Source organism: Cibotium barometz, chromosome 26 (assembly GCF_041138505.1).
Source record: "Cibotium barometz isolate CiBa-2024 chromosome 26, ASM4113850v1, whole genome shotgun sequence".
In the NCBI taxonomy this organism is placed as follows: Eukaryota; Viridiplantae; Streptophyta; class Polypodiopsida; order Cyatheales; family Cibotiaceae; genus Cibotium; species Cibotium barometz.
This window is the reverse complement of record NC_141071.1, coordinates 25,449,582-25,477,149: the sequence shown is the minus strand read 5'-3', so window position 1 is coordinate 25,477,149 and position 27,568 is coordinate 25,449,582. Positions and strand designations below refer to the sequence as shown.

The following is a 27,568-nucleotide window of genomic DNA, read 5'->3' as shown; positions in this document are numbered from 1 at the left end:
GTGGCGGATTCGGATTATTCTTGCAAGACATGCGGGACACCCAGTCAGGGTGCTGACCACAGAGGATATTGAGGAGATCCGCCAGCGTCCGATGCAGCACATATTATGAGATGGAGGCACCTCCATAGTGTACCCCCCCGTCCCACATGATATTGTATCCCCTCACTGTACTCCACTCACCTCCATAGCGTACCCCCCCCTCCCCCCCCCTCACTATATTCACACCCTATAAGGGTTTCTGTTTACCTTCCAGTTCCAGTTTCATTTTCTAGGTGCCAGTAGTATCATCTTTATTTTTCATTTTCTGGTTTTTTTTATCCAGACATTGTAACAGATCCACCATGATGTAACTTTTTGGTCTCATAGGTCATTATGGCCTTTTGAAGACATTAATATAACATTTCATTTCATTTCATTTCTCTAGATTCCCCCTTCTTAAATCTCTGAGGAGGCAGGAGATTAACCACATCATCCATCTGAATTTGATATGGCTTCACACGAGCCAGACATGGTAGATATCCCTACAGCTTCCCTCAAAGCTCAAGTTCTATAGAGAGCACTTTCTGCAGCGGGTCACATAGGATGGTTTCATTGAGAACACCCAGATATTGGTAGACACCCTCAGAGCTTCCCACGAAGCCCGAGTTCTGTAGAGAGCACTTTCTGCAGGTCATATAGGATGGTTTCATTGAGAAACAGGTAGCTTTATAGCCACACGAATCATGCCATGCAGATTGCTATTGGTAAGCTGCAGGTATCATTTCACCAAATCCCGATTGAGACATGACAAGCTGATGGTACTCCACTGGAGGCTCGAATATGCAGGTTATGCTTGTTTGGGGTGACAGTCTCTAAGGAGCACTACTTGTTTCAATGCCAAGTGCATTATGAGATATGGGGGAGATTTCAATGTTTCTTCAGAGATGGCTCTCTTACGGGTGACACACTACTTTGATCAGAAATGCTTGGGTATGTACTTGCTCAAATTACGCCAACACCAAGTGGCTCTGATGCAGCCACTATAGCTGCATGACCCATCACACATTTCTTTGCCTCACATCAGGCAGATGCATCGACCCCTCCTCAAACCGCACCGAACAAACATAGCTGACAGATCACAGACGACACACTGGACCTCGTGATCTTCTGGCCCCATGCACATGGAGAGTCATTAAAGAGAGGGCGGTATCCCTCCACAGAGCCAGACGCTCCCATCCTCAGAGATCCAGACCCTCCAACCGCCAGCTCCAGTCTGGCACATTCTTTGGCCCCTATAAGACCACCACCACATCTAGTGGAAATTGTGAACCTATATTCCGTCCATGAGGAGAATGACACATGATGAATCCAGACACATGAGGTTTTTCTGCCTACTCCATTGTATACAGGTACAAGACCCTGTTTCTCTTTTGGCAGCTAATTTTTTTCTTTTTTGTGTTGTCTTGACATGCACATTACTCACAGATAATATGTAACATCTTTTTAATCTCAAACAGTCTTTGGGTCTCTTGTAGACATTAATACAATCTTTCCCTTTCTCTCTCTTTCTCTCTCTCTATTTCTCTATATCTATATATCACAAAAAAATACTCAAGATGTATAATGTTAACTGCTTTAAATGAACAGCACACCTTCAGTTGGATAAGTTGGCTGCAATAGCGCTTTTCAATATCCTTGTATTGAGCTTGCTTAAGTTCGGTATTATTCCTAACAATGCTGCTTTGATATACGCTTAATGTACCTTTACTTCTATCAAGCTGTTTCAAAGAAAGTATTAGGAGAGCACAAACTTTTAAAAACATCAAAGCAAGATAAGAGCATAGCTTGTCACTCTCTCTCTCTCTCAATGAGATAGCTATGTTTATGTTTTCTTTCTGTTTTATTTTCCATTCCATGATGAGATATGCCATGGACATTATTGTATCACTTTGGTCTCATAGGCCATTGGGTTTTTAGTAGACGCTTAATATATCTTTCTCTCTCTCGGCGCCTTGTGCGGAGGAAGAAATGAGCCTACCTAGCTAAGTTAGAGGAGGAGATCTACCAACTCTTCCTAGGGAAGGACAGCAAGAGGGCATGGAAGATGTTTTATGAGAGATAGCCTAGTACTCCGATTACTGCACCTGAGGCATGGCATGCTTATGCTAGAGAGCTATATGATGCACCAAGACAGCCCACCACCCCCCCTCCACTAGGAGCTAGACCGGCTAGTAGCACCTTTCTTACTATGCGGATGGTGCTAGATGCGATAGACAGGGTACACAATGGAAAGGCACAAGATCATGATGGGCTAGTTGGAGAGCACTTCTCATATGCAAGCGATACTTTGGCTCCGCTGATTGTACATGTGTTTAATCGTGCCATTTGTGAGGGTTTCCCGGCAAGCTGGACAGAGCATATCATTGTACCACTCTTTAAGAGTGGGGACCCCATGGTACCAGGCAACTATAGGATGATCATGATTGGTCATTACTTGGCCAAACTATATGGCTCTATATTGGAGTCGGAGCTGAGCCACTGGGCAGAGAGGCATGGTCATCGAGCACAGGGACAGGCCGGCTTCAAGAGAGGATTTACTACCTTGGATCACATATTGACACTTTGGGCACTTATTGAAGAGGGCAAAGCACAAAAGAGAAGGATATACTGCTGCTTTGTGGACTTCCGCAAAGCCTTCGATACCGTACCACGTGCCAGGCTTATGCACAGATTGCATGACATTGAGGTACCTGAGGATATGCAATGGGGGATATATGCTTTGTATGAGTCTATGACAGGTAGAGTCCGAGCTCCAAGCGGACTATCCGATATGGTGACCAGCACTATAGGGGTGAAGCACGGATACCCGCTATCACCCACCCTCTTTGGATTGTACATTGATGTGGTCTCCGATTATGTAAACAGATTGGGAGGCCCAGGGGCATGCCTGGCAAGGGTGTTGACACCCATCTTGTTATATGCTGATGATATTGTTCTAATCTCAGACTCTCTGGAGGAATTACAGAGACATCTGGATGCATTACAAGCATTCTGTGCGGATAGAGATCCGACAGTGAACCTTGGGAAAACCAAGGTTATGGTGTTTAATACCACAGGCATGGGTGACAAGATCAGAGCCTTAGTTCACTTTCCGAGGGGAGCCGATTGAGTACGTTAGGTCATATGTCTACTTGGGAGTTACTTTCACAGGACCACATTTCTCCCTGAAGGAGGCAGCAACAGCTAGATTAGCTCGAGGGCATGCAACCTTGGGGGCACTTGAGAGGCAGTGTGCACACATACAGTTTCAAGAGCCGCGCACCAAATTGTGGCTATTTGATACACTTGTCACACCGACCCTCCTGTACGGAGCTCCAATTTGGGGGCCCAGCATACATCACAGATCTCAAAGAGGGACGAATGAGGGATGGAGGTATATGGAGAGACCATTGATTATGATGACTGCTCACATGATTTGGAGCAAATCATCGGTACCACATGAGATTGTTCGGGCTGAGCTGGGTGCCGCACCAGTAGTGACCGAGGCCCTATTCCAAGCAGTTACCTTTTTACAGCGGCTATGGGAGCTCCCTCTGCAGAGATACTCCTGATTGGCATTGACCTCATCCATACAGTTGGCAAAGGATGGAGATACTCATTGCTGGTATGCTCAGATGAGATCATGGTTTGACCTACACGGTTTGCGGATAGAGGCACTACCACCCTTTCAGTACAGCCTGGATTGTCCATTTTTGGATCTCACCTGCTTAGAGCAAAACCACGTGATTAGGATGGATATCGTCAAAGTGGACACAAAGAGGACATGGACTAGTCCCCTTGTGCCCCTAGGCACGAAAATGGCTCATTACAAGAGCCATTTTCTGCACCTCTCACCACATGGTTTCATCACCCGCCCGGCGTACATGGACAGATCCGGACCTCATCACACCAACTGTGGATTGAGACAAGGCGATATGTGCATCAGATCTCGGATGACCGCATTTGTCAGCTATGCTACAAGGAGGCAGAGACAGAGGAGCACTACATTTGCCAATGTACAGTCTATTATGAGATCCGAGGGAGATATCACTGCCTCTTCAGAGAGGGTTTTGGGCCGTTACGCAAGGTCATGGAGTTCGAGGATCAAAGATGCCGAGGATTATTCCTACTTGAGCTCAGGAGACACAGAGAGACCCTCTTGGCAGACAGGGGACCGAGCCATGATGTACCTAGACAGAGGATTCTGACAAATTTCTTCAGCACAGCACCAGCACCAATAGCCCAACCCACACACCTCCTGATACCTCCTCCATGGGGCCATCAAGACACCAGCCACGCTCCAAGGGAGAGCACCATTGATGGAGCAGTCGTCTTATTTCGTGCTCATCGGCCACACCCACCAGCATCCTGACTACGGCATCCTCACCATCGCCAGATCAGAGCCATTATTGCACGGCATCGGAGGCGCCTACCTCGCTTCTACGACCTCTCCATTCTAGACAGCCCCATGGCGGAGATATTTGATTTGAGGAGAGGGCAGCACTTCAACTGATCAGCATACATGGATCTACTTGATATACATTTTCCAATATTTTCTACTCAGTATCATCTAGCAGTCTTACTTACAGTTCTTATAACTGTAAGACAGTCAATTATTGTACTTTTAAGTTTCATTTGGTTGTTCTCTTTGATGAGACACCAACTTCAGATGTACTCTCAGTTTTGGTCTCATTGGCCAATATGGCCTCTTAGAGACGTTAATATATCATTTCATTTCATTTCATCTCTCTCTCTCTCTCTCTCTCTCTCTCTCTCTCTCTCTCTCTCTCTCTCTCTCTCTCTCTCATGATTGCCCGCATGATTCGGAGCAAATCATCAGTACCACATGAGATTGTTCGGGCTGAGCTGGGTGCCCCACCAGTAGTAACCGAGGCTCTATTCCAGGCAGTTACCTTTTTACAGCGGCTATGGGAGCTCCCTCAGCAGAGGTACTCCCGATTGGCATTGACCTCATCCATACAGTTGGCAGAGGATGGAGATACTCATTGTTGGTACGCTCAGATGAGATCATGGTTTGACCTACATGGTTTGCGGATAGAGGCACTACCACCCTTTCAGTACAGTCTGGATTGTCCATTTTTGGATCTCACCCGCTTAGAGCAAAACCGCGTGATCAGGATGGATATCATCAGAGTGGACACAGAGAGGACATGGACTAGCCCCCTTGAGCCCTTGGGCACGAAAATGGCTCATTACAAGAGCCATTTTCTACACACCTCACCGGATGATTTTATCACTCGCCCGGCGTACATGGATGTACACCTATCACATGGGATACGTTGTGCCATTGGACAGATCCGGACCTCATCAGACCAACTGCGGATTGAGACAAGGCGATATGTGCATCAGATCTTGGATGACCGCATTTGTCAGCTATGCTACCAAGATGTAGAGACAGAGGAACACCACATTTGCCGATGTACAGTCTATTATGAGATCCGAGGGAGATATCATTGCCTCTTCCGAGAGGGTTTTGGGCCGTTACACAGGGTCATGGAGTTTGAGGATTAGAGATGCCTGGGATTGTTTCTACTTGAGCTCACGAGACACAAAGACACCCTCTTGGCAGAACGATTGGGGCTTGGGAGGAGGCTTATTGGTGGATTGTGTGGGCTCTGCAACACGGGCAGTAGCAAGAATAGCTGTAGCAGCTTACTAGTGATGGCTCAATGATGGTCCAGTCCCAATTGGTGTGGACGTGAGGGAAGAGCAAGGTGGCCATGGATGAGAGCAGCAGCGTTATCAGGAACGGCTTGAAGATGAGTTCTAGTAGTAGCGGTTGGTGATAAGAGGCTCGCAACTTGCAAGTGGAAATAATGGGTGTTGCTGGAAAGAGACAGGAGAAACATGCTCTCCAACAGTGGGCTCAAGTGGCAAGCAACTCGTCACGTACCTGCTATACTAGGGTGCCATGTGGACATTCTACATAAGCAGTAAACTTAGAATACCTTTCTGATGGGCACCGAGCATGTTGTGAGCCCTTGTCCAGGGACAATCTGCCAAGCACCATCTAGGTCTAGGCGTCCCACCAGTGACTTACTTCTAAGCTGTAATGAGGTACAAGGCTTCCAAGCAATTATTAGACCCATACTCAGGTGCCTGGAATACCAGTCAGGTCATTTAGGAATTTTAGAGTCTACCTGTGCAGATGCCTTTTCATGTCCAAGGCCACTAGCAAAGTAACCCATGGCTATACAAATGTGATGGAAGCATGGGCAAAGTTGCGGGCAGCCTAAGGGCACCCAGTGGGTGCCCACTGACCTATACATAAATAGCAATGCGCATCTGGTAAAAGGCGCCCAAGCAAAAGACAGAAAAAAGCAATTAAATCTTTTACTTGTCCTCTTTTCCCTAGTTAGCCAGTTTCAGCAATCAGACTGACTCATGAGGTTGGTGTATATCTGTGGCCAATATTTCATCTTTTCCATGTACAATTCCCTCAAGCCTAAGGCATGTGCTTCAGCCCCAGGCATAAAGAAGAGGCATGATGAAATCCATTCGCAGACACTAGACAGGTGGAAGAAGACATGGGGACAATGTCTATAAGGTTTGATTAAGAAAAAGCACCATTCTTGGTCAAAAAGCAGGAAAAAGCAAAAAGTCAAACAGGGTTGACCATGAGCCAAGGGCACCATTGGAAAGAGGCAACTGAGCTGGACCAAAAAGATAAAAGGCGCTTTCTCAAAAAGCAGCCAAAAACTAAGGCCTTAAAGCCAAAGAAGCAAAGCACCAAAAGTTGAGTAATATTTTATTAATAAAAGTAAAAAGAGCAAAAGCAAAGCATAAAAGGGAAAAGCAAAGCATAAAAAGGCAAAGAAAAAGCATGAAGGCTTTTTGGCAAAAAGCAAGGACTCTTACAAATATAAAAAGGATTGGACTTTTCTTGTAATACCATGAACAAGATCATCAAATCATCAAGGCGTGCCTATCAAAGTTGATCATCACCATCATCATGGAAGAGAACCTCATCTTCTACATCATCATCGAGAGCGTGGAGGTGAAGACCATCTTCTCCGTCTTCATTATCAAGCGTGGTCACCATCTCTTTGCTCCACCTGCTGGAGCTGTACGCCGCCATCTGCAGCCACTTATCCCCACTTGAACCGCCAAGCGCTGCTGCCAATAGCCCATGCTCCCAACTGAGCAGCCACCGCCGTTTTCTGATCACCAAGTGGCTACCTGAACTGACATCGCCAGTTTCTGACCTGTGCGCCGCTCACTGAAGTGCTGCCATCTGCCGACACAGTCCCCTCCCTACCTGCCAGCACTTCCACCATTAGAGCCGATGTCTGCAGCCAACACCGCCTGTGCTACAGCAGCTGCCACCTGCCATTTTGGCCAGCACTGCCTACGCTGCTAGGCTGCGCCACATGCACCATCCTCAGCTGCCACTTGGCTATGCTAAAACTTCCGCCACCTGCTGCTGCGCCACTTGCCACCTGAACCTTCTATGTGCCATCTGTCGCCCGAGCTTTTTGTGCACCGCCATATGGATTTGGACTTGGATCTGGACTTAGACTTGGATTTGGATATGCATTTGGATTTGGATTGGGATATTGGATCTAGTACTAGCACGGTGAGAGATACTTGTGGGTCATTCCTGTGGTGTGCTCAGCATCAGAGATCTTGCGCCTCGACATCGACATCGACTTTAATATTCTACAACGGCATATCTGTTTGTTTTGTATTCATTGATTGTATTGATCCTGGCCAGTGTGCTCATGGATTGTTCCTGAATAAATTCCTAAAAGGGGGCGGGGTATGTTCCCCACTCAATGTGGTGTACTGTGCAAGATCCCTATTCCCTTCTCTCTCTCTCCCTACTCTCTGTCACGGCAACTGCTAGCATAATTCTATCATGGTCATTGCTAGGTTTGAAGTAGGTTATCTTTACTCGAGCAAGGTTCCATGTATGTGTGGTCCTGACACCATACTGGAATAGCCAAGATCCAAAGTTGACATGCTCCTCCTCCACAGCCTATCCTTGACCAAGAGGAATTTATTGCTAAGGCTTCTGATTAGAGGCTACATGATCATATCTAGGAGAGGTGGTGGTATCCATTTTCTTACTAAGAATGTCCTTTTGGCTCAGGCTCATGATCAAAGAATACTTCGGTGGTCAATTTTTGCCTACTTTGTTGTATAGTGATCAATTTTTGGTTTTACTGTTTTCATGTTAAATGCCAATGTGCATATGGAATGTATATTGATAAACGGTTGAACTACCATTGTCTTGTAGAGCTTTGTGGTATTTTGATAGATGTTAATAAAATCTCTCTCTCTCTCTCTCTCTCTCTCTCTCTCTCTCTCTCTCTCTCTCATTATAGCATACTGGAGATAGCCTTGCATTGAACCTAGATATAGATCTAGATATGGCTCCATCCTCCCACTTGACAAATCTATTTCCAGTTTTACTTTTATATTCACTGTAACTTTTTTTTTCTTATCCATGACATTTAGAGGACATGGATACATTTTGTAACTTTTATATTCACTGTAATTTTTTTTCTTTATTCATGACATTCAGAGGACATGGATACATTTTGTACATCTGTTTTCTCATAGGCCAATTTGGCCTCTAGTAGACATTAATACAACCTTTCTTTCTCTCTGTGGGCAAGTCCGCGAACTTGAAGAACGCCTTGCAACCTTGAAAAGAAAACCTAGCCATGCACTTGAGACTCCACACACATAGGAAATCATCGAATGCAAGTGAAGGCAGAAATGAAGGACGAGCTTAAGGAAAGAGTACGTGAAGGACGAGGTGAAGTGGTCAACATAGAAATTGAAGAAAGTAGAAGAAGGGAGTCAAGGGCTCTTAAAATCTGAGTTGGGGGATTACCAAATGGAAAGGTGACTTATGGGATTGATAGATGCAAGGGATTGCGTCTCGCAGTGCCATAAATCCAATGGAAAGGGTCAGCAATAACAAAACTTGAGACAAGCACACGTCATGCAGTCTGCTCCTATGATAGCAAAGTCAACAAGGTGAATGTCCTTAAGCAGTCAAGGAAACTGAAGGGTACAAAAGTGTGGATTGCAGATGAGCACCCTAGCACAACTAAAGCAAAAAAGCACCGAACTTGCTAAAGTTTGAGCAAGGTAAAGAAGGTAAATGGGCCTTTTTCGTGATAAAAAAGCTCTTATCCAAAATTTTCGCAACCCAAAGCTGGCTGCTCAATACGTGACTTCTGCTGTCAACATCGCCTTAACAACGTCCACAATGACCTCCAATCCAGCATTGTTGTAAATGTTGCATCCTCTAGTGGCATAGCAGATAAAGATTAAGACTTCTCTTTTTTGTTTCGTTGGATGTGATGTTTCTTTTTCTGTTCTCTTCTTGGCAAAAGACCTTATAACGAAAAAGGCATAAGACCTTATATGGTCTTTCTTCATTTATGTATTGGGTCTCATAGGCCATGTCCGCCCTCCGCATACTTTAGTAGAAATCTCTCTCTCTCTCTCTCTCTCTCTCTCTCTCTCTCTCTCACTCGCGGCGGGTGCCCGGGGGACTAGGGCCTTTGACACACTTGTTGATACCATCAATGCATATTAAAACATTTAAACATGGCCACAACCTTAACACATATCCATCATCACTTTGCATAAAACATAAAAGCTGGACAAAACATCCACAAATGCTGAAAATGAAGCTTGTCCGTGTGACACCACATAGAGGCCTGAATGGGCCGACCCCCCCCCCTTGGAGTATTTTATTACCCAAGGAGAATAATATCATGTACAAGCTTTGAGGGCCTTACTCTCCCCACGAGAGATGCCGGATTATCTATATACAAATGCCGTAACACAGCCCAACACAAGGCAACTGAGCCGGAACATAGGCTGTAGAAATGCCAAGTCAACAACATAATCCATATACCTCCGTGTGGGTACTGATTCTTCCCCAAAAACCACGGGTCTTCATGCAATAGAGCTAGTACAACAAGTACAACTCTCCATTCAGCCGGTACAGCAGGTACAATGGCTGGTACAGCCAATACAGTGGTTGGTACAGCCGGTACGATGGCTGGTACAAGTACAAGTACAAATGTTGGTACAACATGTATAGTGACTAGTACAACAGGTACAGTGGCTGGTACAGCAAGTATAGAAGCTGGTACAACCGATACAATGGGTGGTACAGCAAGTACAAGGACTAGTACAACCAGTACAATGGCTGGTATAGCAGGTACAAAGGCTGGTACAACAAGTACAATGGCTAGAAATCATAATAAATGATTAAATACCCTTGCCTTCAGTATTTCTTCGCAAGAAGCCTCCAAGACAGTCCCCAACAGCTGGTATTCTTCATGGGCAGCCTTCAAGAGAGAGAGAAAGAGAGTAGCCATCATTAGGGCAACCTGTAACAGTGGTAGAGACTAGTGTGCAGCAAGAAAGCCTCTATTAATGAAGAGAGAGGGCTCCAATTTATAGATTTGGGCCTCCCATGAGCTAAAATGGCAAGAGAAGGCTACAATGACAAGTGGAGAGCCACACAATAGCTGAAGTGACAAGTGTGAGGCCACTTGTCTCACTTTGATCCACTTTCTAACAAGTGTCAGGCCACTTGTCTCACTTTGGTCCACTTTCTTGCCACATGTCCCAATCTAAGAGATGGGTCCTTCCATAAACTTTATCTCTAAAAATATCCCAACTGGTAGACATTCTGTCATAGGCACTTTGCCAACTCTTGGTATCTGCTCAATTCCAGATGTAATGACGCGAACAAAATTTCCATCGGAGTCGGGCCAAAAATAGCAACTCTCCTAAATTCTAGGAGTGTGGTCCTTTGTATTCTAGGATAATCCCCCATTCCCAAAGCTTGTACTTTCCAAATATTTAGACATCCTGGAGTCCACCAGACCCCTTTCATACTGGGAAATGTCCACGCTGGTCTCTCTCTCTCTCTCTCTCTACCGACTGTGAGACGCATCAGGCTCCTGGACAGTCCATGCCACATGTTAGTGGATACCGATGGGAGACAGCTTGTAGACAGGAGACTCGTTCAGAGCATAGAGGACGGGGCTCAAGAGGAGTGGCAGTATTGTTTAGAGAGGAGCTACAGCCACTGATACATATAGTCCGCAGAGATGAGCACGCTAGGTACATGTGGGTTAGGTAGACTGAGGGCAGAGACGGGCAGATATCTCTACATTGCTATATGCTATTTTGCTCCTAGTACATCAGTATATGCATCACCTAGCGGGCAGTCTCCCTTTTCTATTTTGGATGATGACATTTGGGAGTTCTCCAGGGATGGTGACATCATTCTCTTGGGGGACTTCAATGCCAGGACCACCCATAACCAGACAGTATTTTATGATACCTCAGAGGAGATGTTGAGGGAGCTTGATGTTAGGGATATGGGCCTATCTAGACCCTCACAGGATGAGGAACATACAGTGTATGGGCGGTATTTGATAGACATGGGGACTGCACATGGATTGGCCATCCTGAATGGCCTACAGAGATTCCCGACATCGGGCGGTTTCACTAGCTTTCCACATCGGCATGGTGCTAGTACAGTGGACTATGTTAGGGCTCAGCCCAGTCTCATTCCCTCTTTTCAAGATTTTATGGTAGGCACTAGGCCGGTTGGAATAGCAGTGGATCATGCTATCTTGTCCTTCACTCTCACATTTCAGTTCAGCACCGCTCCATTGGGACAGGTCTCCACACACACTCGTTATACCTTTACGAGGGAGACTGACACCGTGTACACGGATGAGATATACAGACGCTTATGTGCCGAGGAGCCGGGACGGCCATTAGATGAGCTCACTCAGATATTGATAGAGACGCTTCATGCTGCAGCATCAGAGGCATATCCCCATAGTCACCTTACACGGAGATGATCTAGGAACATGCCCCAGAACAGTTGGTATGATGAGGAGTGCAGAGAGATGAGGATCAGATTACAGAGAGAGGTGCTCATGGGTGTTACCACTCACAGACAGTCACGGATTACCTTCCGGCACCTAGTGCGACGGAAGAAGAGGGCTTATCTTGCTCAGTTAGAGAGGGATTTGTACCAGTTATTTATGAGTCAGGACTCAGGCGAGGCATGGAGACTATTCCATGAGCATTCACCATCACCAGCCATTACCTCCACAGAGATTTGGGGTGAGTATGCAGCATCCCTGTACATAGCACCAGGACAGCCGCCCCTGCCAGACCCATCGGGGAGCCATGCCCAGAGACATGTGCTTTCTTTACTGCTGAGATGGTAAGGAAAGCTATTGACAGGATGAGGACTGGGAGAGCATATGATCATGATGGTTTGGTAGCAGAGCACTTTATTCATGCCAGAGATATGCTTGCAGAGCTTATTGCTATGATGTTTAACCGAGCCATGTGTGAGGGTTTTCCTGAGACTTGGAATATGTCCACGATTGTGCCTATCTTCAAGTCAGGGGATCCCATGCTTCCTAGGAATTATCGTACCATCATGATTGGTCACACATTGGCTAGATTATATGCATCTATTCTTGAGCAGGAGTTGAGTAGATGGGCAGAGAGAGAGGGCATACGTGCATCAGGGCAGGCAGGGTTCATGAGAGGTTTCTCCACTCTTGACCATATCTTGACACTCAGAGCTATTATTGAGGAGGGCAGATTATATGGCAGGAGGATTTATTGTTGCTTTGTGGATTTCCGCAAAGCTTTTGACACAGTACCGAGAGCCAGACTGATGCGTAGACTACAGGAGATGGGAGTGCCCACAGAGCTGATTTGGGGAATCAGCTTTATACAGGACAGTTGTGGGGCAGGTACGTACTACTCAGGGTATATCTGAGATGGTTCACTCCACTATTGGGGTGAAACAGGGCTGCCCCCTTTCTCCCACCTTATTTGGGATGTATGTGGATGAGGTTTCGGACTATGTAGAGCGGGAGGGTGACAGAGGAGCACAGCTAGCAGGGACATGGATTCCGCTGTTATTGTATGCTGATGATATTGTGCTGATCTCAGATTCTCCAGAGGGGATGCAGCGTCATTTGGATGCATTGCACACGTTTGCAGAGGACAGTGGATTGTCTGTTAACCTTGGTAAAACCAAGGTGATGGTGTTTAACACCACAGCACAGTGGGTTAGGAGGTCAATACCCACCTTTACATATGGTCAGGAGACAGTGGAGTATACAGATGCATACACTTACCTTGGTGTGGTTTTTCGTGGCCCACTATTTTCCTTGAGGAGAGCAGCGGAGACCAGATTGACCAGAGCTTATGCAGCATTGGGGAGACTAGAGAGGATGTGTTCGCAGGTTCAATTTCAGGAACCTCGAACAAAGCTCTGGCTCTTTGACACTTCGGTCACTTCAGCCATGCTGTATGGAGTGGAGTTATGGGGACCCTCAGTGGATCACCACAGCCGAGCTGGTAGCACTGATGGATGGAGACGTATGGAGAGGTCCTTGGTTTCTATGATTTCCCGGATGATTAGGGCCAAGGCCTCCGTACCACATGATATTATCTGTGCAGAGATGGCTGCCCCCCCATTGGTAGTAGAGGCACTCACTCAATCAGTCTCCTTTATACATAGCACTTGGGCTCTCCCTAGAGACAGATATGCTCGCTTAGCCCTGGAGTCTTCACGACAGTTGGCATCATAGGGAGACGGATCATGTTGGTATGCACAAATGACAGCTTGGTTCCAGCTGCATGGCTTTAGTATGGACAGGCTACCTCCATTTCAGTACTCCCTGGATGCACCCTCCCTCTCTCTCACACGGGCAGAGATTACCAGACTTATCAGGCAGGACTTGACTCAGCTGGACACTAGGAGGACATGAATACAACCGACACACGAGCTTGGTACGAAGATGGCTTTCTATAGAGATCATCTTCTCCAGCTCACGGAGGATGGGTTTGTGATTAGACCCAGCTACATGGATACTCATCTTTCTCATGGAGTACGGTGTGCTATTGGTCAGATGCGCACATCCTCACACCAGCTAGAGATTGAGACTGGCAGATTCAGAGGAGTACCAGTTGAGGCCAGGATTTGTCAGCTGTGCCAGATAGAGCCAGAGACAGAGTTACATTATACATGTCACTGTCCAGTATATTATGAGATACGAGGCCGTTTTCACTGCCTGTTCAGAGAGGGCTTCGGACCACTTTCTAGAGTTATGAGATACCAGGATCAGAGATGCCTCGGATTGTACTTGCTGGAGCTGCGTAGACATAGAGAGGGTCTCCTGAGAGGGAGGGGATCAGAGAGGGAGAGAGACCTACAGAGGCAGATTACAGACTTCTTTCGACCAGAGATTGAGCAGTCAAGCCAGCAGGCATTGCAGCTAGCCCCAGAGTACAGCCGCACCAGAGGTACACTGATTGATCGGGCTATAGAGCTGGGGCAGTCCAGGCGCCCCAAGATGAGAGGCCCATCTCGACACCGGCGGAGACTACAACAGAGGATCAGGACCATACTAGCACGGCATGGGAGACGTCCAGTCAGAGTACTCACCATGGAGGACATTGAGGATATCCGCCATCGACCGATGAGAGACATCTTTGGATAGTGATGTGTATGATGCTTACCTTTGTTGCTGGAGTTTTCCTCCCAGATGTTATCCATTAGGAGCTCCTAGTAACGTACTTTTCCTCATAGTTGTTTCAGTTTCAGTTTCAGTTAGTTGTTTAGTTGTTTTTAGCTTTCCTTACACAGACATTGTATCAGATCCACCAATTGTTGTAACCTTTTTGGTCTCATAGGTCATTTTGGCCTTCTGAAGACGTTAATATATCATTTCATTTCGTTTCATCTCTCTCTCTCTCTCTCTCTCTCTCTCTCTCTCTCTCTCTCTCTCTCTCTATATATATATATATATATATATATATATATATATATATAGAGAGAGAGAGAGAGAGAGATATCACTCCGTCTCCGGACATCATAGTAATTTGTATATATTTTGTTGTTGTGTTTTTTTTCCCATGATGAGATTCCATGGACATCATTGTACACTTTTTGGTCTCATAGACCCTTTGGGTCTTTCATAGATGATTAATATAACTCTCTCTCTCCTATGCCCTGCTTGCGCATGTGCGCCCCTGTGCCCTGCTCGCACCTTCTCTCCCCTGTGCCCTGCTCGCACCTATGCACTGCACGTTGCATGCTCGCACCCCTGTGCGCTGTGCCCCAGCCCTGCTCACGCCTGTGCGTTGGCTCCATCTGCTTGTGTTATCCCACCCACCCTTGCTTAGGCCGCCAAGGCAGCAACATTATTTTTCTCTTTCTCTTTCCCTCTCTCTCTCACCCAGCCTGCCCCCAAGGCAGCCCCTATTGGCCCCAAGGGGATTCTCTTCGAGCTGCAGAATGTGAAAGGCCTCCCCTCTCGACTTTGCGCATCGTGCAGACGAAGGACTCCAACAAATGGGACCGATTACAGTTAAAGAAAGGGATGGACAAGCTAGACGCCCAAGCAAATGCAAGTTCAGAACCCAACAGCAGAGGAACTCTTACCAGAGACGTGCTAAAGGCCATCCAGGACATCTTGGTGTCCCAAGATGACCAACCAGAAAAAGAGACAGCTGAGCTCCAAGGAGATGGCAGGGATGAGGGAACAACATGGCAAGCAGGTGGAAACCCTTGAACGAGAGATTTCAGCTCTCAAACAAGCCTCCCAAGAGCACAAAGAAGAGGCCCAGAAATTCATGGAAGCAATTCAGGATCTTAAAAAGGAAGAGGGGGAAATCTTCTGCATCATCTCCTACCACGAACCACACATCCCACTTGATGAGCTTACCACACAGCTTGCAGCCTCCCTTCAAACATCTGCCGCAGCCACATTTCCACACACCAGAGCCACTCCCCGACCGCCAGATGGGACCGTTCCACAGAACAGTTGGTATGATGACGAATGCCAAAAGACTCGTGCCCGCCTGCAGCAAGAGATTGCTCTAAGCTCCACCACTCACCAGCAAGCACGAGTGATCTTCCGACGCCTCACGTGGAGGAAGAAGTGTGCCTATCTAGCCACACTTGAAGAAGAGCTATACCAGTTGTTTTTGGGACGGGACTGCAAGGAGGCCTGGAGGCTCTTCCAGTATCGTCGCACATCGACTCCGATTACCTCGCCCGACACTTGGCATACCTATGCCGCCTCCCATTACCACGTCCCCGGACAGCCACCTCTCCCCCACCCACCTAAGCCTCGCCTCCCATTCCTCCTCCTTCCACTTGAGTATAGTCAGAGATGCCATTGAGAGGATGCAGAATGGGAGAGCACAGGATTATGATGGACTGCTTGCCGAGCATCTCCCATGCCACGAATGTGTTAGCTCTACTTTTGGTTCACATGTTTAACAAGGCAGTATGCGAGGGTTTTCCCGACAATTGGTCCTCAAATACCATTGTGCCCATTTTGAAGGCAGGTGACCCCATGAACTATTATGATTGGTCACACATTGGCCAAGATTTATGGATCAATCTTGGAGCATGAGCTCAGCGGACGGGCCGAGGAGCAAAGACTCAGAGCACCAGGGCAGGCAGGTCTTCGGAGAGGACACTCCACACTGGATCACATTTTCACATTACGGGGCATCATTGAGGAGGGGAGAGCTCATGGGCATCACATATAATGTTGCTTTGTGGATTTCCGCAAGACTTTTGACACCGTCCCACGGGGCAGATTGATGAGGAGACTGCAGGATATGGGAGTACCTACAGATACGCATTGGGGGATCCTCACATTGTATGAGTCCGTCACACTGGTAGAGTATAGGTCCCAAGGGGTGGCTCAGATGTCATACACAGTACTATCGGAGTGAAACAGGGCTGCCCCTCTTTTTTTTTTTTTCAAGAAAGAGATTTCTATTAAGTATGAAAAAGGCATACAACAATCATAGCTATAAGCCGGAATAGAATAGAATCACCCCAATATGTAAGGTGATTTCAATCACTGAGGAGCATCATGATGCCATGAGAGACCTTTGGGACTAAAGGAAAAGAAAATGCCATGGTCCCACTCCCACATGAATATAACGTGCTTTGCCTGCGCGGAACGAGATGACCCCTAAATACAAGCCCAAGTAGCCATGAGAGTATGGATGATATCACCCCATATAGTACTAATGCAGTGGGACCCAAAGATTTGGACACCCTCAATAGCCTCGGTGCATCTAGCTCTCCAGATCTGCCATGCTGTAATACTGGCAACAATCTCCCAACTAGTGTCAATCCTCTGTCTAGGGGGTGTATAATCAGAGTGAGGGACATCCTGCAACAAACCATGCTGGGCAATACCTCTACGAATAGAAATAGCAGAGTTTGTACCACTGTCCTTGTAAAAAAGCTGTGGACCGGACTGGGAGAGCCAAGCAACTACCCCCCAAGTCACATGCATGGTGCGGCCACTTAATTTGCCCATAAGTTGGGATATAGAACCCCAAATCTATTGTGCAGTGCTGCATCCCCATAAACAATGTTGTACAGTCTCAGAATCTACCGCACATCTTGGGCAGGTACGTGCTACACCGAAGACCGATCTCCACTGTTTGGTGGGAAGACCACCATGTAAAAATAACCAAAAGAAATGAGAGATCTCACTCCTTCTACGTTGTATCATTGGAGAGAGAGAATAATTCTCCCAATGAGGCCTAAGAGTAGGGATATCTAACTACATCGATAGACAAGGAGGACCAAGTGCACAGTTGGCAAGAGTCTTGATACCTATCTCATTGTATGGAGATGACATTGCCCTTATCTTTGATTTACCAGAGGGGCTCAAGAGGCACTTGGATGCATTTCGGGCAAATCCAAACCTCAATTTACATATAGTGGGCAGCCCAGCCCATGGAGTATGTGGCCTCTTATGTATATCTTGGAAGTTGGGATCACCTTTGTCAGGCCTCAGTTCTCTATGCAGAAGGCAACCGAAGCCAAATTGATGCGAGGGTATGCAGCTCTAAGCTCACTTGAGAGGCATTGCTCACAAATGCAGTTTTAGGAGCCGAGGATGAAGCTTTAGCTGTTCGACACATTAGTCACACCTACATTATTGTATGGAGCTCCCATTTGGGGTCCCCAAGAGGAGACGGAGAGGGGAGTCAGCTGTGGCAAATACAAGAGAGGTATATGATGGGTAGAAGCCGATGGAGAGGCCACTAGTGATGATGATCTCGCACATGATCAGGAGTGCGAGCGGAAATAGGGGCTGCCCCTATCGTAACAAAGGCTCTTTTCCAAACATTAATATACTGGCACAGATTATGGGAGCTCCCACTAGATAGATACCCCTGACTTGCCCGAGACAACTGGCACTTGATGGAGACACAAAGCGTTGGTATGCACAAGTGAGCACTTGGTTTGATATGCATGGCATGTAGATGGGGGCATTCCCACCATTTCAGTACAGCATAGAGGACCCTTCCTTTGCTCTTTGCCCCGCACAGAACTAAACAGGGTGATCAGGAAGGACATTGTGAGATTGGATACTCAAAGGACTTCGCATCCACCCCTCCAACCCCTAGGGACGAAGATGGCTTTCTACAAAGACCATCTTCTTCACATGACGGAGGACGGCTTCATCATTACGCCCGCACTACATGGATACACGTCTCTCATTTGGGGTGCAGTGTGCGATTGGACAAATCTGCACCTCATCGCATCATTTGAGAGTAGAGATAGCCAGATATGGGCCAAGAGCAGCTGCACCGGAGGACAGGACATGTCAGCTTTGCCATATAGAGGCTGAGACAAAGGCTCATTATATATGCAGATACCTAGTACACTACAAGATCAAGGGAGGTTCCACTGCCTCTTCCGAGAGGGATTTGGACCACTCTCTAGGATCATGGGACTTTCCAAACCAGAGATGCCTGAGGCTCTTTCTTCTAACTCTCCACAAACATAGGGAATCCCTACTACGACACGACCCATATCAGTTGCACCCGCCCGAGGACCAACACAGAGAGCTCTCACTAACTTCTTCCAGACTAGAGCCCCGAGAGCAGATCCCCCCCCCCCCCCCCCAGCCTCCAGGCTGATGCAAGAGCCCGGCCGAGAGGAGTGACATTAGACAAAACCAGACCGAGCTATGCAGCGCCAGACGCCCCCAACATAGTGGCCACCGCCAACGCTCACGTCACCTCAGGAGGATCAAAGCCATCGTTTCCTCACAAATTAGCCAAGATCAGAGCAGCTAGGAAAGATGGCAAGTGAGCACTCTATCGTGAAGGTAGAGCGCTCATTGAGGATTTCCGTAAACCCAAAGAAAGACCCAAGCCAAAACCAAAAAAAAAACCAATGATAGATGATTTTTAGTGACGGTGATTATACTTGATGCTTGACATTGCAGAATTACTAGTTGGCTAGTGAGATGGTTTTATGTATGTTTTCTTTTTTGGACCATATATTTAAAAAGATTTGTTTGTTTTCATCATACTTGAAACTTCGATGCTACCTAATCATTCAAAAAATAAGCTATAGCCTTTACAAAGGATAGATTTGTTTGTTTTCATCATACTTGAAACTTCGATGCTACCTAATCATTCAAAAAATAAGCTATAGCCTTTACAGAGGATAGAGATTGAAACGCACAACTTTGAGGAGGAGAGGGTAAAGGTTGAGCCAAAAAGAGATGAGAAAATGCATGCAGATGGGTGTTGTCACACCTCCATGCCACTAAGAAAAAGAAATGATTGGCACAACAGCACCAAATGACACACGCTTATTACAAATGTTTTTAATGGAATGGAGAGCACATTCCATGCAGCTAGGATGCATCCTGAGAGTGACTTGATAATCACACATGCACAAGTGCGCCTGCACACGCGCGCGTGCGCGTACACACATACACACCCCTTTTTTGGTTGTTTAGAGTTCTGATAACAAAAATAATAATTACATTTATGCAGTCAAAAGAAATTCCTAACAGCAAACAATGCCCTTTTACCTCGGAGACTAAAGCCTGTTTTTCATCCATGGCTTTCTTAAGATCAGCTTCCAAAGCCGACAAGTCACCAGTCTGGATGATCTTTTCCTCGTTTTTTTCGATTTGACAAGCAAGCTCTTCGACTTCAGCCTTCTTCTTTCTGTAGTCAATGTTGTCATCAATGTTCCTCTTCACCTGAGCTTGGCTTTGGAGGAGTTCACGGCTTCTGTTCACTTCAACCAAGACTTCACTTTTCCGTTTATCAGACTGCTGCCGCTGAGCATCTATCTGAACAAGTCTCTCCTGGGACTCTTGTAATTTCTGCTCCTTCCTTGACTCCACATACCTTGGGAAAAAATAGCAGCCGAAGAATTGTCTCAGAAGTTGATAAATAAAAGGAAAATTTTTCTAACGTACTGGAGGGGGAACCTGTTACAGTAAGTTAAAAGTTCGTTATCTATTTTCTTCCCTTTTTACTCAAACTAGAAGCAGGAAACGGATGAAACATGGGGGTTTTGGGCTGTTTCAGCCTTTTTGTATGATCCGAAAGGTCTGACACCTCCTTCAGCTGTTCCAGCTGTTTTCCCAATCACTCTTGCCGTTTCCCTTGCAAAACCCTCAATTTCAAGCTGATATTAGCTTCTCTTTTGTTCATTCTTCTCACCAATCTCCTTTCTCCGAGTCTTTCTTCATTTATTCTCCTATTTTCTTACACCTTCGTGTGTTTCTACTCTTCCCCTTCTGCTCCACCCTGTCCCCTTTCTGTGCTTCTCCCTTCCTGATGTAGAGTTCACCTGTTTCAGCCCCCTCAAAATTTCTTTTCCGTTTAAGTTTCCCCTTTGGGATGATGTTCCATTTAAGAAAATGGAAAGCCATAGGAGCAATGGCCCATTTTCCAAACAGAATGGCGGACCAGACCAACTGCCCTGCCCAGATGTCACAGATCTAGGTATGGCCACATCTCAAGCATCCATGCATGTGGAAGGGTTCAGACCAATCCGAGTGAAGTATTGATGTGCCACCATCAGCATCAGCTTTAACTGCTGGAAGGCTTTGGCACATTCAACCGCCATACAAGCACCATATCCTATTTCATCAGAGAATGCAGTGAATGCACCACATCGGCAGACACATCAGCATTCTGTGCAGATGTTGACAAGTAGCAGATAGGAACATGCCACATCAGAAGGCGCACAGAAGGTTAAAGACGATGGTGACAGATGCCAATTCCTATTTTTCTTGCAGGCCAATTCCATGGTCCAGATCTCTCCTCTGCAGATGATCTACAAGTACATTTACTTGTGTTATGTGCACACACACACACACACACACACACACACACACACAAAAACACATGTACACGCAAATGTGCACACCCAACAAAAAAAGTGAAATTTTACTTTATATGAATCAATAAGACATGAAAGATGGATCATCCAAAGTAAGCGTTGTCCTTCAAAAAACCAAGAAGAAAGCTATCTTTGGCGTAACCAGTCAGGCAGCTAATAATTCCAAGCAAGATGAGAGATGGTAAGGGCCACCCATCTCAGCCACACTGAAACTTGCTCCATATAGCAGACCAGGTGTGGGTAACATTAATCCCAAATGATAGACATATTGTGCCAGAAATTTCTATGTACCCCAATGAACTCGGTGCATCTGGTTCTCCACATCTGCCATGCTACAATGCTTGAGAAGTAGATGATAAAAACATTCAAGTGAGACCTATTTTACCCTTTGTAACAGGTGATATGAGGCTTTGCTTAGAAATGTGGCCCTTGGATAGACTAGTGTTAGTGACTTTCAAATGTGTCAGCAGGCCCTTGCCCAGGTGGCTATGTATCCCATAAAAATGCATTTTACTGCCTTATTAATCAGCTTATTGCGTTGTTGCTCAAGCACAAGAGTATAAGCAAGGTATCCAAAAAAAAATGCAAAGGACCATTCCAAGCTTCTTAAGGCATAATTCTCTACAAGGCCTCGATAGGGCATTTGTTTGTTGGCACCTAGAGAGCAGCAAACGGTCCTGGCACGTAGAGCAGCAGACGACAGCTAGAGCAGCGCAAAGCGCCTGGTAGGGGGTGTGAGTTCGAATCCGGATATCTTTTCTAACAAAAAGAAACTCAAGATAGAGTGTAGACATACTCTTTGATCTTCAAATTGATCCCATGTATTGATTGGATTCCACTTTCAAACGATGCAAGATTTTTGGACTGCTCCAAGTTCTCCATCTTTACCCGTTCTGCCAGAATTGCATGATCTCTTTTGAGCCTTTCATTTTCCCGAGCTAAAGGGGCTAATTCTTCTGATTTAAGCTGCAAAACAGACATGACAACAAAAGCAAGGTCAAAATTCAATGCAAGTTGTGAAAAGCACTATGAGTATGAATAAATTGAATGACTGAAAACTTCATTGTGAGAAGATATGTCCACCTTAAGGCACAAATCCTCATACATACAAACCTATGTTTCTATCGTTTCTAAAACTTAAAGGAGAATACCCAACTATGATGAAGGCTGCCACTAACAAGCACAACCAATCAGTCACAAGAAACTTTCCCCTTCAACAAACTCCAGACCTACATGCCTTCAGCAGTTATTGGCATTCACACTGAGTACACCTTAGAAATTGTATCCTTTAGGTTTTCTAAGGTTTCACCCTCCGTCATTAGTAGTTCAACTCAGGCGAACAACTACAAGGAGAAGGGGAAGCTCTCTTTCACCGGGGCCATCCTCTCACCCGAAAAAATCCCCCTCCACTCACCAAAACAACTGGACGGCTTACTATAGCCGTATTCAGCCCCCAAGCAAGCCACTGAAGGAAAATGCAAGCATCTAGAGGTCCTACATGCATCAGTGTTTTTCAGCCCTCTATGAGATGAGAAGAACGCCGGTCCACTTCAGCGTTCTGGTCGCATGATTCATGAATCATGCGAGAGAACATCATGAAGCAAGAAGCATGCATCCTGGATAACATCTTCACCTTCAGGTCGTGTGGTTTGTAGCACACCCCCCCCCCCACTTCCAACAACCCCTCAACTTGGCAACCAATTGAAGCTTTTCAGTGGATACCCACAAGCGCCATGGCGCAATATCTTGGATGCCAAGTGGATGTTGACATCACTCCTAGGCAGCAGATAGCTCCTTCCTCAAGCATTTGGAGGAATCTTCTCTCACCATTTGGTCCACCCTTATGATTTGGACAATGTTCAGTGGATGTGAACAGGGGAATTTTTCCAAGGTATAATGGGTTGCCAAGCCATCTGGAACTCTATGAGTTGTGGACTTGCTCTTACATGGATCCTACACAAGGGATTTCATACACGACCTCCAAGGACTATGGATGGTCAGAAGTTGAAACCTCCTTTGAGGATAAGTTTATAGCAAGCCTCTTCCACGCCTGCAGGGGCTCCTAGCAGGGGCTCTTCCTGGATCTCCACTAGTTGCCTCCTGCTTTCGCGAGATGAGGAGTACCTTCGCCCACCCTTGACGTGGAATGCACTCATCCATCTTTCCCACACCACTTCCTTGGAGCCCAATCTCACATCTCCTTTGGACGTTTCTGCTCCAGCCCAGGGTTCCAGGCTTTGCTTCAGAGCACACCCCAAAAAAACCCCGTGCAGCAAGAGAGGCTAGGAGGGCCTTTCAAGTGGAACCTGCCTCCCACCCCAAAAAAAAACAAGTGACGATAGTGGGGTTTAATGGTTTATGGTTAGACAGGTGAGTTGAACATGGTTGATAGAAAGCCATGCTAGTGATAGAGAGAGAAAGAGACAATACTCAAGAGAGAGAGATGTTTGCACGACTCAATGTGATTGATTGATGTGATGGATAGAACCTTCACCAAGTACAATGCTTTTACAGCCTTAGAGGCTCCTTAGAGTGACATCATACCTTATGTCAAACAGGTATATAATGTCTAGATATTATTCTAACCACTCTAAGAGTGGCACTCTAACAGTGGGTTCACACACTCTTATTCACTTACTCACATAAGTGAGTGTTCACATACACATTAAAGAACAATAGCCTTTTTAGGGTTGTTCACACACAGACACATAGGGGTACACACACTAAGACTCCGATATACCCAACAAACCCCTCTTCAAAGTTAAGGTGGTGTTATAGGGATTGACCTTCATATCTATGGTGATTTGGGCCTACAACTGCACATGTGATTCAAAAGATCATAGTGGCCAACACCTGGACTCGCATACCAGGCCTGATAAGAGGTTTTACCACACAAGAAATATGTTAGCCATCCTAAACTACACCCCCCCCCCCCACCCCGACTCAAAACAAGGATAAATTGAAGTACTGGAGCCTTTTATAACACAAGGTGACTACAAACACATATAATCATGTTTCGAGGAACATCTCGGATAGAGAACCCTTGTTGGCACTCTTTAACACTTAGAATGCCCAATCAGTATATATCTCTGATCAAAGAATGTGGCAATGAAGCATTTTTCAGGTGCTAAAGTAGAGCTTTTCTAGTGCATCTTCAAACTTTTCAGCCATCAGGTTGGCATGATTCTTGTCTTGTTCCTTTTCCATTCTTTTGAAGCAACGGTCTTCTCTATGACCTCACTTCTTGCAGAAGGTGCACTTGATAGCTTTCCCTTTGCTCTTGCCCTTCTATAGAAGGGTGTGAAGAAACCCTTCTCTAAGTCAGTGCTGGTGGCAGCTTGATCTTGAAGTCTTCCATCCTCATCAATGAGGATGGCCACCATGGATAGCACTTCTTTGAACCTTTCAATCTCTTCTAGGTACCGCCTTTTTGTCATCTTCGTCAATGTTTTAGGGCACCTAGTTGTTGCAAGGGAGAACCTATAGTGTTGAGGTGCTCTTGAAGAGAATGGTTCTCTTTTCATTTTGAGACACTAGTATTCTTGTTTGAGAAAGACTTTAGAATTGTTAATTTTATTCCCACATACCTCCTTTGAAGTTTTGTCAAAGATGAGGTGATGTATGAGATTGTTTGCCAGTCTGAGACCTATATGTGCCAAGGCTCGGTTGTTCTTGTCATTCCAATCTTGCACAGCTGGCATAGGGGCACCTTCAAGCTTTTCCTATGTTCCCTTGACGACATTCCAAAGCCCATCCCCCATCAGTAATAATATGATCTTTGTTTGCCATGTGGCGAAATTATTCCCGCTAAATCTTCCAAGGGCTAGGCTACCTCTCTTTGTCTATCATGCTTAATTTTTAAAAAAATCAAGTTTGCAGAAGCTTTAATGCTGATGTAGAAAGCTGATTTTCACAAACACCCTATTTTTTGTGAAATGCATGTGTGTTAATTTTGTGAAAATGCAGAAATGTCCCAAAAACCATTTCATGCCGTGGGTGGCTGTAGGTTGGAGGCAAGTCAGATGGATTGATGCGTTTAGGAGTAGGTGTCACCACTTCTCTGGCAGACGTTTGGAATGATGTCATGATTGAATACATGCGGAAGGGCTCCATGGAAGGATTGGTATCCTAGTGTGAGTTCCTGGCATGATTTATGAACTCATGGAAGGGTGGTAACCTTGGTGAGTGACTCTGGACTCATGGAAGGGTGGTTACCCTGGTGAGTGCTTTTTGGTCTTGTGTGGACGATGCCTGTGAACGGGCTAGGTGGATGTACAAGATGTAAGTTGGGAGATTTCATCCACTATGTTTGTGCACCAGCATATGTATGTGAGTTGCACATGCATGGATGACTTGTTTTTTGATGCCTGGACATTGCTTGGTATTTTGCCTATGAATGTCCACGGGCACCGAGGGCGCCTGGACAACCCGTGGATACGCGTGTGCACACCTATTTGGGACTCATATGGTTTCCTTATGTGTTTTGCAGGTGGTAAGTGTGCACGCTTAACCCAATTTATTCATTATTTCATGTTACTAAGGTTTATTGGGTGCAAGGTTCACATTCAATTAAAGTGTGGGCAGACACACTTATAGGACAAGGTGTGGCACCATGGGCAGCCTTGGAGGCTTGCCCATGACCCATTGGGGACCCACAGGAGCAGCCAGCCCTAGGCGCCTAGATTTAGGGGGGCACATATGAGAAAATGCATCATTAAATGATTATTTTGCCCCTTTCTTTGCTAGTTGGCCAGGCCTTCAAACAGTCGCTGTTTGGGACAGCCCCATAACCCTATATATAGATCGCTCTAGCCCTTGGGTCATTCATCTGAGATTTCTACAAGTCAGTGAGGCTTGAATCAAGGTAGAGGTCTTGATCCAAGGCGGCCAGCAGCATTTCCAGAAACGCAGCAAGAAGGTCTCAAAGTCATCATCTACAGGCTGTTTACAGCCAGTCAGTCAGTCCTCTACACATTCAACGACAAAGCAAATACAACATTCGTGGTGGGGGCCCATTAGAGGGTATTTGGGACCCAATATGGTATTTTATCTTCCTCTCTCTCTCTCCCCACTATATCCTCTTCATATTGTGCTATTCATCGTCAAGATTGAAGGTGCTGATTCCATTAATCAAAGTATAATTCTTGTCTGTAAGCTTCCACATGTTACATCGACCCCTCCCCTTTGGAGGTTGCAAACAATCCAGCATGGCGATTATAGCTTTGGGAAAGCTGACCCCTAACCCGACTCCAATGGGATCCAGGGGAGTGTTTTTGAAGAGACCCAGCCACATCTAACCAGATGCTACCAGTATTCCCTTCTTTCAGTACTCAGCCTGCTTGGGCAGACGTGTTCTTTTACAAAAGCTTGATGGTACACTGGTGGAAACTGCCAGCCTGTAGATCCAGGGCTTATCCCCCAATTTACTCACCAACTCTGGACCAGCTTCCAACTTTGTTTACCTTTGGCTACTGGCACATCATAGCCTCGTGGTGGGCACGTGGTTGTCCATTGCAGGACAGCCACACCAGTGCAAATGTGGTGCCCCATAGGAGACCCAGCTCAGGATTTGCCTAAGGCGCAGCAGGTTTGGAGAAGGATTCTGAGGCTGTTCACATTCAAGCCCGGCACTCTTTGCTTACATAGGGCACGATTGCCTGGGCCACTGAGGTGGGTGTGGCTCTACTCTACGAGGACGATGGCACAGATCTCACCCTGCAGCTCAAATCTCATCTTTGGTCTTGGTTCCTCGTAGACCCCTGAGACCAGAGTGAACCAGAGATGGGAGCTCAACAACAGCATTGCCAGTTCACACATCTGACGGGTCAGATGCAATGAGACCATTGATGGATCCATCACACCACCCACGGAAAGGATTCGTTTCATTTCGACAGGCATCATCCACACCCTGCTGGGAAGATGGAGGCGTCTCATAGGCGACTTGGAGAGGATGCAACAACGTTGTGCAGTCTTCTAGTGCATATGAAGTCCGGGCCTTCTTCACCAAGGGGGGGCGGTGGACTGATTGTCATGTGCACAGTGTGTATCTACCGTGTGCTACACGCACGCAAGACTAGCTTCGAGGTTTCAGGAAGCTTGGAACTAGGCAGGCTGATTGGCGAGCTGAGTTAGGGATAGACTAACGGGCGGGCACCCAAGTATGGACGGGCGGGCGTCCAAGTGTGGTCGCCCGATGACCGGCCAAGAGCCTATAAAAGGATGGCCAAGGTTAGTCATTAGTGATATAGGGTCTCGCATGTTTTGTGAGAGCTCTATGGTCTGGAGCCTGGATCTAGT

At 46.3% G+C, this 27,568-nt stretch overlaps 1 protein-coding gene across 1 annotated transcript in view; it reads right to left on the bottom strand.

Moving 5' to 3' along the window:
* The window catches only part of RAD50 (DNA repair-recombination protein (RAD50)), a 76,953-nt gene that overhangs the window by 13,557 nt on the left and 35,828 nt on the right, over positions 1–27,568 (bottom strand). The window contains exons 19-21 of the mRNA XM_086820436.1: positions 22,068–22,237; positions 19,944–20,268; positions 1,632–1,757 (exon numbers count right to left, since the gene is read on the bottom strand). Of these exons, the coding sequence (XP_086676562.1) occupies positions 1,632–1,757; positions 19,944–20,268; positions 22,068–22,237 (621 nt within the window). The remainder of the gene's footprint in view (positions 1–1,631; positions 1,758–19,943; positions 20,269–22,067; positions 22,238–27,568) is intronic.